Genomic DNA, 12,925 nt, shown 5'->3' with positions numbered 1-12,925 from the left:
CCGGCCCTGAGTGTGATTAATAAACCTTAGAGCAGTGGCGTACACACAACCCATCGGGCCCCGGTGCGAAAACTGATCTGTGGGCCCCCCCACCCCCCCGCTTACTCTGCGCGGGCTGGGGCCGCAACACATGGCGGGCGGGCACCTGGTCGCAGGGCTGCGACCCGTGCGACCGCGGTATGTACGCCAGTGCATGCATAAACACATACACTTAAAGGACCACTACAGACACCCAGATCAAATCAGCTCAATGAAGTGGTCTGGGTGCCAGGTCTCTCTAGTTTTAACCCTGCAGCAGAAAACAGCAGTTTCAGAGAAACTGCTATGTTTCACTGAGGGTTAATCCATCTCTAGTGGCTGTCTCATTAACAGCCGCTAGAGGATTTTCTGCGATTCTCACTGTGAAAATCACAGTGAGAAGACGCTGAACGTCCATAGGAAAGCATTGAGTAATGCTTTCCTATATGGGCGGTTTGAATGCGCGCGTGGCTCTTGCCACGCATGTGCATTCGGAGCTGAGAGGCGTATCGGGACGGAGAGATCCCCAGCGCCAAGGGAGCCCGGCGCTGGAGAAAGGTAAGTGCTTTAGACACACACACACACACACACTCTCATGAACAGACGCACACATTTACTGACAGACACACACTCAGTGACAGACGCACACAAACATACTCAGTAACAGACACACACACTAACACTAACACACTCTAAAACTAACACACTCACTAACACAATCACTCACACTAACACAATCACTCACACTAACACAATCACTCACACTAACACAATCACTCACACTAACACAATCACTCACACTAACACACTCACTAACACTAACACAATCACTAACACACACTCACTAACACACACTCACTAACACACACTCACTAACACACACTCACTAACACACACTCACTAACACACACTCACTAACACACACTCACTAACACACACTCACTAACACACACTCACTAACACACACTCACTAACTCACACTCACTAACTCACACTCACTAACTCACACTCACTCACTCACACTCACTCACTCACACTCACTCACTCACACTCACTCACTCACACTCACTCACTAACACACTCACAAACTAACACAAACTAACACTAACACACTCACTAACACACACACTAACACAATCACTCACACACTCACTAACACAATCACTCACACTAACACACTCACACTAACACACTACCACTAACACACTACCACTAACACACTCACACTAACACACTCACACTAACACACTCACACTAACACACTCACTAACACACTCACTAACACACTCACTAACACTAACACTAACACACTCACATTAACACTAACACACTCACTAACACACTCTCTCACTAACACACACACACACTAACACACACACACACACTAACACAAACTAACACTAACACACTCACTAACACTAACACACTCACATTAACACACTCACTAACACACACACTCACTCACTAACACTCACACACTCACTAACACACTCACTAACACTAACACACTCACTAACACACTCACTAACACACTCACTAACACACTCACTCACACTCACATTAACACACTCACTAACACTAACACACTCACTAACACTAACACACTCACTAACACTAACACACTCACTAACACACTCACTCACACTCACATTAACACACTCACTAACACAAACACACTCACTAACACACTCACATTAACACACTCACATTAACACACTCACTAACACTCACTAACACACTCACTCACTACCACTCTCACTAACACACTCACTAACACTAACACACACACACACACACACACACTAACACACTCACTAAAACACTCACTAACACACTCACTAACACACTCACTAACACTAACACACTCACTAACACTAACACACTCACTAACACACTCAGTAACACACTCACTAACACACTCACTAACACACTCACACACACTCACTAACACTCACATTAACACACTCACTAACACTAACACACTCACTAACACTAACACACTCACTAACACACTCACTAACACTAACACACTCACTAACACTAACACACTCACTAACACACTCACTCACACTCACATTAACACACTCACTAACACAAACACACTCACTAACACTAACACACTCACTACCACTCTCACTAACACACTCACTAACACTAACACACTCACTAACACACTCACTAACACACTCACTCACACTCACATTAACACACTCACATTAACACACTCACTAACACTAACACACTCACTAACACTAACACACTCACTAACACACTCACTCACACTCACATTAACACACTCACTAACACAAACACACTCACTAACACTCACATTAACACACTCACTAACACACTCACTCACTACCACTCTCACTAACACACTCACTAACACACACACACACACTAACACACTCACTAAAACACTCACTAACACACTCACTCACACTCACATTAACACACTCACTAACACACTCACTCACACTCACATTAACACACTCACTAACACAAACACACTCACTAACACTAACACACTCACATTAACACACTCACTAACACACTCACTCACTACCACTCTCACTAACACACTCACTAACACACACACACACACTAACACACTCACTAAAACACTCACTAACACTAACACACTCACTAACACACTCACTAACACACTCACTCACACTCACATTAACACACTCACTAACACTAACACACTCACTAACACACTCACTAACACTAACACACTCACTAACACACTCACTAACACACTCACTCACACTCACATTAACACACTCACTAACACAAACACACTCACTAACACACTCACTACCACTCTCACTAACACACTCACTAACACTAACACACTCACTAAAACACTCACTAACACACTCACACGTTTTTTCTGTTTTTTTAATTTTATCCCCCCAGCCTCCTTACCTGTGTGAGAGCTGGGGGATTCCCTGGGGTCCAGTGGTGTTGCTGGTCACCCGGCTGGCGGGCGCGCGAGGGAGCTCTGTCCCCTGGGTGCTCCCTCTTCAGCTCCCTCGCGCGCCGCGTACTGATGCCGGAGCCGGAAGATGACGTCATCTTCCGGCTCCGGTTTCAGTGCGGCGCGCGAGGGAGCTGAAGAGGGAGCACCCAGGGGACAGAGCTCCCTCGCGCGCCCGCCAGCCGGGTGACAGCAGGGCCAGCCTCGGGGGGCCCGGAGCTGGCCGGCTCCTGGGCCCCCCAGCAGAAGAGGCTGGCCCTGTGGGTACATACCGGGTCGCAGGGGCGGCCGGGCCCGGTCGCAGCCGCGACCCCTGCGACCCTGGTATGTACGCCACTGCCTTAGAGGCATTCATTCTGAAGCAAGGGCCAATCAGAATGTTAACTAGCTTCAAGCGCTTCAAACTTCCTCCCTGTCTTCAAATTTCATTACTTAGAACTTGGCTGATCTCAACTTATTAAGCAAGTTCCAGATCAAGGAACTCCAACAGAACAGTGCTACAGTTACAGAACAGCAACTTACAAATAAGACATTTAGAAGGAACTCAGCATATGTTCAAAATTAGAACTTTATTATGCAAAAAAAAAAAAAAGAAAAAAGACAGCTCCTCTTTAAATCTCATCACACAATGAGGCAGATAAAGTATAAGCATATTTCAAGTTATCAATAAATTTCAAAGATTCAGTGCTATGGCCTTGTGTTTTCCATGTGAATAATGAGGAGCAACAACAGAGAAAATGAAGATCTCTGACTGACAAGGTATTCTGTTTGTTGCCTTTCAAATGCTGACAATGGGAAACTATTGTCCCTCCATCTTCCTGTATTCATATTCAGGGAGTGCATACATGCCATGTCCCTCAAAACTGTTTAACTCATCATTGTAGATTTTACTGTTTTTAAACATATGGGGTTGGGGTTGGTTACAAATATACTTTCCCCAAAGGTGTGTTTAAAAATTTTTTTTTTTTTAAAGTATCCAGTAGCTACCCAAGGCATTTTGTACAATATTAGATGGCAATACACTGCATATATGTACCCATTCTTATCTTGTACTTTCCACCAATGGGGTTCAGACTTGTCCAACGGCAGATACTCCTCCCCTCTGCAAAGAGCCAGCTCTTGAGAAGTATGCGCTCTGTAGTCATATAACGCTAGTACCCAGCTTGTCTGCAGCTGTTTAATTTGAGAGACAGGAAACAGATTAATACGATAACATATTTAGGTGTAGAGTGTTAAACCTATGACAGGAAGGAACAATTGTGTGGTTTTAAAGAAATAAGGAAAATAAATTAAGCTCTGAAGTAAAGTGTGTGTTAGACATTTGCTACACGCAGTAGAAGCACAAGTATTAATATTGATATAGAGGGATATATTCAATAAATAGTGGGCTGTGGCAGATTAGGAACCAATTTAGGCCTCATTGTAATAATCTTTCCAAATGATTCAATACTCTTAGGAAAAATTGACAATTTTTTTTTATCTACAGACGTCTCAATTAAAGGCTATGGCAATTTTTTGTTGCTCTATAATTTCAAAAGTTTTCTAACAATATTAAATAATTTGACAAGCTTTTTTTTTTTTTTTTGACATTCTTTATTTATAGTATTTTTCAAAATAAGGAGGGAGACAGAAAAAAGAATAGGGAGGGAGGGGGGGGGAAGCAAGGTATACTTTACAGAATACATTACATTTATGGACATCTTGATTGGCTATCTAAAGTCAAAAGCGATTACCGCTATACCTTTACGGTTAATACCTAGCCAGCCTGAACTGTTTGAGTGGCTATGCCAAGTACACCAGCTAAATCTGTAATATCGGAACGCTGGACATCGAGCCTGCCTGTACATTTCTTGAGGGGGCGGAATCCCGCCAAGTAGCGAGCAAATGGCACGGAAAGCAGGCCGATCTGGGGTAGTAGAGGAGTGTGTACCCAGTTCTGGGTCGGGAGGTGGAGGTCACCCGTCCTGGGAGAATACCTGGCTCGTAGTGAGGGCAGGGCTCTAGTCACTGAAAACCGTGTCCTGGGACTGGCACAGGGAAGGGGGGGGGAGGGAGGGGGGGAAGGGGGGGGGAGGGAGGGGGGGAAGGGGGGGGGGCGGGAGGGGGGGGAAGGAGAGAGGGGGTAAGGCTGAGTCCAGGGCTATCCCCTGGGGGTGCGGAACACAACTGCAAGTTCAATCGCCTATGTTATATTAATGGCAGAGTAGGCCGGTCAGGCCTGTCCACGGGCTATGTAGGACGTCCATGGAAACCACAGGAGTGCACATTTGTCCGAGCGATCCTGCAGGGAAGCGGTCAACATTTCCATGTTATGTATTTCTTCTACCTTATCCACCCATTGTCTATATGTTGGCACTGCCTGGCTTTTCCAGAGCAGGGGAATGAGACTTTTCGCGGCAGAGAGCAGGTGTATCGTGAGCGTTTTCTGATACCTTTGAACCGACATGGCTGTGTGGTGCAAAAGCATTGGTAGCGGTTGCAGTGGGAGGTCCGGGTCTGCAATTTCGGTGATCTTAGAGTGTATCAGCCGCCAGAACGGGACAATGCGGGGGCAGTTCCACCAGATGTGGAGGGTAGTGCCCGGGGCAGAGCCACATCTCCAGCATTCGCCAGAGGAAGTGCCACTCATACGTTGAAGCATGTCTGGGGTTCTGTACCATTGCGTGAGCAGTTTATAGCTCATTTCCTGATACTTAGAACTAATAGAGCACTTGTGGGTTAGGAGGAAGATTTTGTCCCACTCCTGGGCTGTCAGGTGCGTCCCTGTCTCCCTTTCCCATTTTGCCGTGTATCCTAGAAGGCTTTCGTTACCCAGAGCTTGTAGCATAGTGTAAAGATGCGATACGGCATGATCTAGGTGTTTCCTGTCTGTGCATAGGCGCTCGAAGTCCGTCAATGGTCTGTGTATGTGATCTAAACCCTGGAGGCTCATGTAATAGGTCCTCACCTGGTGATAACGGAACCTATCCAGTGTAGTCGGTCTCTGTGCCGTCGCCACGTCAGTCAGCGGTTTAAGGGCTCTGTCTCCCGTCCATTGTCGATGATAGATCCAGTCCGTCTGTGTGAAATTTCGAAAAGCCGCGGGGGGGAGACCTCCTGCTAGTTGTGGGTTATAGGTTAGAGGCGTAAGTGGGTTCGGGGATGTAGTGAGTCGGTGTGCGTAACGCAGTGTGCACCAAACCTTAAGGGTAGCATCGATAAGTGGGTTGTGCGTCCGGAGTTCCGCGAACGTGAGGGATCCAAGCCACAGCCTGGCTGGGATTGTCCCCCGGCCTGGTGCACCTCCATGGGTACCCATCGTTTGGCCCCAGGGCGTGCATGCCAGTCCACAACCCGTTGTAGATGTGTAGCGCGGTAGTATTGCTGCATGGAGGGCAGCCCGGCACCCCCCGCCGATTTTGGCCTCTCTAATGTGGCTCTACGGATGCGGGAAGCGGAGCGATTCCAGATGAAGTTGCGTATTTCCCTCGTAAGAGTGCGGAAAAACGCTTGGGGGATCGCGACAGGTAGGGCCGCGAAAAGGTACAACAGTCTAGGGAGGACGTTCATTTTAAGTGCCTGGATGCGGCCAAACCAGGTGAGATATTGTGGTGTCCAGCGAAGAAGGTCCTTTTGAATGGTCGTTAGGAGGGGTGGAAAGTTAGCTGTGTACAATTGGGTCAGATCGCGTGTTAGCCAAGTGCCTAGGTATTTTAGTTTGGTGGGTTGCCAGGAAAAGGAGAACAGGCTTTTCAGGCGGTCGGCGAAACCGGGGTCATTAAGCAGTGGCATGGCTTCCGATTTATCAAGGTTGAGTTTAAGGTTGGAAACTTGACGGTACTCACGAAACGCTTGAAGAAGGTTAGGAATGGAGATCAGAGGTTGTTCAATAAAAAACAGCATATCATCCGCGTAGGCGGCCAGTTTGTGTTCCTCTGCTCCCAGCGACACCCCTGTAATGCCCCCATCCTGTCTGACCGCCTCCAGGAATGGTTCAAGAGAGAGGGCAAACAGGAGGGGGGACAGGGGGCATCCCTGGCGAGTGCCGTTACTGATGGGGAATGGTTGTGTGAGGGTCCCGTTGACTCGGATTCGCGCTGTCGGTGTCGTGTATAGTGCCGACACCCAGGTGCACATTTGGGGGCCGAATCGAAAGTGTCGGAGGGTAGACGCGAGGTATGTCCAGTCTACTCGATCGAACGCCTTTTCGGCGTCTGTCGAAAGTAGGACAGCCTCTCTCCGCTCAGCTGTAACCGAGTGTATTATATTGAGTGCTCGTATCGTGTCGTCCCTGGCCTCCCTCCCTGCGATGAATCCTACCTGGTCTGGATGGACCAGGTCAGGGAGAAGTGGGGAGATCCGTCGAGCTAGGGTCTTGGCAAAAAGTTTTAGGTCGCAATTCAACAATGATATTGGCCGGTAACTCGAGCAGTTAGTCGGATCCTTCCCTGCTTTGGGGATTACCGTGATAGTGGCAGCTAAGGTATCAGTGGGGAATTGCCCGCCTTCACGAATCGAATTCAGCCCCAACAAAAGTTTTGGCAGGAGGGTGTCACTGTACGCGCGGAGGTACGCAATCGGTAACCCGTCAGGGCCGGGGGCCCTATGTGGCTTCATGAGTTTCAGTGTGCCTTTGAGTTCCTCAAGTGTTATGGGTTGCTCTAGGGCGTCTGATTGATCTAGGGTGAGTGTCTTGGAGATGTGTTTGGTGAGGTAGTCCGCGACTCTCTTCTGATGTGTTTGGGTGTCCGTCCCTGGCGTGGTTTGCGATCGGTTGTACAGGTCTCTGTAGTATGTCTGAAAGGCGTCAAGTATCCCGTCCGGTCGTCTCGTGCTATGTCGGTCGTGTGTGTTAATTTTGTGAATGTGGTGTGCCCTCCTCTTTGCCTGTAGCATCTTCGCCAGAAGCCTACCGCTTTTATTGGAATGTTCATAAAAATATCTGGCAGACTTCGTAATAGTGTGCAATAGTCCCTGGGAAAGGTGATCTCTAAGCTCTCTCCGTGCAGCTGTCAGTCGTAGGTAGTCGTCGTCGTCTAACGTTTGTTTATGTTTGGCTTCCAGGTCTGACACTTTAGTCGTGAGGTCTGTGAGGTGTCTGCGCCTGTCTTTTTTGCGCTGTGTACAGAGGGCGATGTAATGACCCCGTATAACACATTTATGTGCCTCCCAGACCGTCAGGGGGGGGGTGTCGGGTCCCTCGTTCGTGTCAAAGTACTGTGAGAGCGTTTGGAGCGTGGATGTACGGACGGCAACGTCGTTCAGTAAGGATACATTGAGTTTCCATTGTCTGTCCCTAGGTTTGTGGAGGGGCGAGCTCGTGCGAACCTTAACCGGTGCATGGTCAGAGTGGGTCGTGAGTCCGATATGGGCATCGTGGAGTAGTGAGAGGAATTCCTGAGGCATGAATATATAGTCGATACGACTGTAGTTGCGGTGGACATGGGAGAAGTGAGTATAGTCGCGACCATCAGGATGTGCGGTCCTCCAACAGTCCACAAGGCCCAGGCCGTTCAACGCCCTAGCAGCAGTTCTAAGGCAGTGGGGGGGGATTGTGCTGGACCCGCGAGACGTGTCTCGGAGCGGGTCAAGGGGCATATTTAGATCGCCCGCGACCACTAAAAGGCCCTCCCTGAATTTACCAAGTTTTGTCAGAGTGCGGGAAAGGAAAGTGTGTTGTCCACGGTTGGGGCTATATATGCAGGCAAACGTGTATTTGTGGTCAGCAATAGTTCCCTTAACGAAAAGGAAGCGGCCCTCGGGATCAGGGAGAGTTTCCGTATGGCTAAAAGGTATAGAATTCGCAATGAGTATCGCTACACCTGCTCTCTTAGACGACTGGTGGTTGGCATAGTAAGCCAGATTGTAACGATTATTTTCAAGTTTGGGCGCGTCAGGGCCCCTAAAATGCGTCTCCTGCAGGAAAGCCACAGACACTCTCTCCGACCACAGACGGCGCAGCAGGTGGGAGCGCTTCTCTGGTTGGTTGAGGCCCCCGGTGTTATTGGACCAAAAAGTGAGCAAGTCTGGTGTAAATTCCGTCCGCACCCCCGTGGGGAGAACCCCGGGGGGAGGGGGATCCATAGGTGGGGGGGGGGGGGGGAGGGAAGGATCAAAAAGGTAGGGGGGGTAAAGGCAACTAATGAACCTAGACCGGTAGGTGGTGTTCAGGAGACAATAAAGGTCTAAAGGGTCTCGCCGAACCCCGGTCCTATGTACAGGGAGAGTTCAGTTGCGGGAGGTGCGGAGAAGTCCGCTAACGGAGGCTGTCGCGGTAAAGTGTGGGTGGTCAGCGCTCGTCACCCTCGGCACCCAACCCGCTATCCGCGGTTAGGTGTCAGGGATTTCACAGGTCGGGGGGGGGGGGGGGGGACGAGTCCTGGGATGCTATGGTGGGCGGGCCAGGAGGTGCCGCCGGCTGGAGGGGGCACAACTATGGCGCAGTCATGAAGGTGGGAGGTGGGGGGGGGGGGGGGTCGTCCACTTCCTGATGGAGGTGAAACACAGCATACACCAAAAAAGGCAATTAAAACATCAAACATTTACAGTCCAAAGTATGATAGAGATCTAAGCTTAACCCAAGGAAGGTCTCCGGGTTGACGTTGGGGGTGTGGAGGGGATCTGGGTGAGCGGTTTGGAAAGACATTGCAGAAACATAGTAATAATCGAAATCCGAAACAAGACTGCAAGCTGACATTGGTGGTTTAAGTTATGTTCATAAATATGCTAAGGGCATCCTGTGGGTAATTTAGTAATCACATCGCCTCTTGTATTGCACTTGCGGGTGCGGTCCAAACCGCTCCATTCGGACCCCACCAAGAGGTTAAACATGTGTTTAGGGAGTGCCGGGAGCATGGGTGTTACCACTTACACAAGCCACGGCGTCTCAGCGTGGCACGTGGACCTGGAGTACCAATGGCTACTCGATGGGGGCAGAACCAGAATACCCCAAGTTAAGTGTAGAATGTCAGCGTACAGCCTCACCACATTTAACAAATAAAAAACAAATCGTTGCATAAAACAAATACGTTTACCAATCGCCTTTTAGAGAGCGTTAACATGTGAACCATCTAAACCTCAGCGCTGTCCTAAGTAGCCTGGGCCCTTGCAAGGTCCGATTCTGCCCGTACGGGCAACACGCAGAATGCGGGTAAGTCTGCGTAGGGCACACAACATGAACCGTATATTCCGCACTAGGGGGGTCGGGGTCGAAACATAGAGGCCTTCACAGTGGCTACGACTGTTAATGGGAGCGGGATATAGAGTGCAGTAGTAGCGTGCGGAGGGGGGGAAAAGCAACCGTACAGGTCTGGCTCACGGCATCACGTGGCGAGGGCCCCAGGTAGCAGGCTGTGTGTTATACAAATACTAGCTTCACCCGCCCCGGAGGGGGGCATATGGCTTCAAGTGGGTAAGGGGGGGGGGGGGGGGCGGTGCACTAAAGGTAGCGAGGGCATTGTAGGAGGAGCAGTAGGTGACTAGGCTGCCTGTTTCCTAATAAAAAATTTTGTGGAATCCTAACTAGCAAAGTAAGGAACTGGGAACATGTACATGCAATTGTAAATACAATAAAGAGAAAAATATTTTACTGTTACCGGGAGCAGGAACCATCACCCGTAAGGGTGTTTAACGTACAGGTTGCAGATATAAGTTCATGCCCACGGAGTTCAGGAATGCACGGCCCAGTCCCCCACCCCACAATGGCAGAAGTAAAGCGGTTAGCTGTGTGCGGCCTGCCAAGCAAGCAGCACCCCATCCCCTGTGAGTCCCCAAGGCCCGTGTTGCTAGGTGATATTCTCGTCCTCGGCCCGGACACCGGCGGCCTAGGCCTGTGGATCATGTCCCCCCTTATGTCGCGGAGTGGAGTCGTTAGGTGCCGGCAGGAAACAAAAGTCCTCATCTGTTAAGCGGGAGAATGTGTGAAGTAGTGGGCCATGGTCTGTGAGGCATGGGTTCAGTAGGAAAGCGGTAAGGCCTCATTCTTCCGGGCCCTCTGGGCCGCCACGGCGTTGCGGGGGGGGTGCAGCATGGCCCCCTGTGAGGTTCTCTGCTGCCGGGTAAGGTCCAGTGGGGCGAGCGGGCGGGAACTCGAGAATCCAGTTCGGGATATGTACATGTGGCAGACTGTAGAAATCGGGGCACATCATTAGGCCAGCGTAGCGTGTGCCAGCGGTTCTCGGTCCTAGCTTGTAGGCTGAACGGGAAACCCCATTTGTAGGGAATCCGTTTTTCGAGCAACATGTTCGTCAGGGGTTTCAGCGCCCGACGGGCATCCAGCGTGAGAGTCGACAGGTCCTGGAACAGCCAAATCTGGGTGCCCATGTAGGTGATCGTGCGCTGGGCCCTGGCCGCCCTCATTATGGCTTCTTTCTGCGGGAACGAGGAAAGGCAACAGATAACGTCTCTGGGCAGGCCGTCTCTCCTGGGGCCCCGTAGAGCTCTGTGGGCACGTTCCAGTGGAATGTCGGCCGGTGAGTCGTCGCCTAGCAGTTGCCTGAAAAGGCCAAGCAATAGATCGCGGGGAGACTCGTCATCCGCCTCAGGGAGGCCTCTCACCCGTATATTGTTACGGCGGCCTCTGTTATCCAGGTCCTCGACCTGTCTACGCATTTCAAGCAGGATATTCCCCTGACGTGTCATCGCTAGGTCCGTGGCTTGTTGGTGGTGCGTCGAGTGGAGGCGGTGTTCCTCCAGGTCGGTCACCCTCTGTTCCAGGACTGTTAAGTCCCTACGCACCCCAGCAATCTCCTCTCGGATGATGGTGCGCAGTTCAGTGATCATGGCAGCTTTATCACCCCTCGTAAGCATGTTCGCCGAGATGAGAGCTAAATCCCTGGACATCTGGGTAAAGGCATCTGCATCTGGTGTTCTCTCCGCGGAACCGGTCGTGCTGCTGGCGCTTGGGGAAGGAGGGGAGGTAGGCGCCATCTTGTCTGCGCCTCGTGTGCCTCCAAGTTGTTGTGGGGTGGACATAAACTCGTCCATAGGACCCAAACGCAGGTTCGTGTGGGGTGTGGGAGGGTGGCGAGGGGTGTTCCGTCTGGGTTTCCCCATGTGGGTCGCGGGTTTTGCTCTGTAATCGGGCTTATGCGGGTTGGGGCCTGGGAGCGAGTGCAGCGTGCGACTTACTCCATGAGCGGTCAAGCCACGCCCCTTTGACAAGCTTTTTAAATCAAGGTCTTAGTTTGGTGAATCTACCCCATAGACTCTTTACAAAAAAAAAAACATGTCCACAGTAGCTCCTACTTCACTTCAAATAAAGAAATTTCACAAACTACCTAGATATACAAGTCCGCCATTCTAGGTTCTGTGTGTTTTGTACTATAGCTACTGTAACATTGATAGTTTTTTTTTCATTCAATATTTTGTACATTCTTTTAATAAGACATCATAAAAATCTAAGAGCACTTATGAAATTGGAGTGTGCTCACTTTACTAAAGTCGAGAGACAGTTTTGTTCCATCATATTCTCTCAATTTAGGTCCTAGAACTTTTAACTATAAAAACTTGTTAAAGAAAAATCATCATGTATGCAAAAAAGTGTTATTGTCTAAATGGTGAGATCATAATACTGACGTATTGCAATTTAGTTATGGTGTAATGTTCCAATAATGCAATGGGATTACAACACCACCTATCAAATGGGACATTAATAACACTACTGCTACAGGCAAATGCTAGGTACAGTTAAGGGTAGGTTAGATTAAGGGGTTGAGGAATCTGAGGAATAAGAGGTTCACCATTTTCAACACAAGCCCCCTAAAGCAAACCTGAAATGCACCTAACCCTACATCAGCTTTACCCCGGCTTATTACAGTAACAGGTACAGCAGCAGTGTACGTGGTACTGTACTGAAGCTTGTCATTATAAACAGCACTATAATGCTGCATCGTTTTACATTAAGGTAAATCAAACCATTAAATTCATAGTTATGTCCTTTTTCTG

The 12,925-nt window shown here is 49.5% G+C and overlaps 1 protein-coding gene across 1 annotated transcript in view; it reads right to left on the bottom strand.

The window, feature by feature from the left end:
* The window catches only part of ITK (IL2 inducible T cell kinase), a 75,453-nt gene that overhangs the window by 19,415 nt on the left and 43,113 nt on the right, over positions 1-12,925 (bottom strand). The window contains exon 6 of the mRNA XM_063445347.1: positions 4,038-4,174. Within this exon, the coding sequence (XP_063301417.1) occupies positions 4,038-4,174 (137 nt within the window). The remainder of the gene's footprint in view (positions 1-4,037; positions 4,175-12,925) is intronic.

Source organism: Pelobates fuscus, chromosome 3 (assembly GCF_036172605.1).
Source record: "Pelobates fuscus isolate aPelFus1 chromosome 3, aPelFus1.pri, whole genome shotgun sequence".
In the NCBI taxonomy this organism is placed as follows: Eukaryota; Metazoa; Chordata; class Amphibia; order Anura; family Pelobatidae; genus Pelobates; species Pelobates fuscus.
The sequence above is the reverse complement of the archived record's forward strand: the minus strand, read 5'-3'. Positions and strand labels throughout refer to the sequence as shown.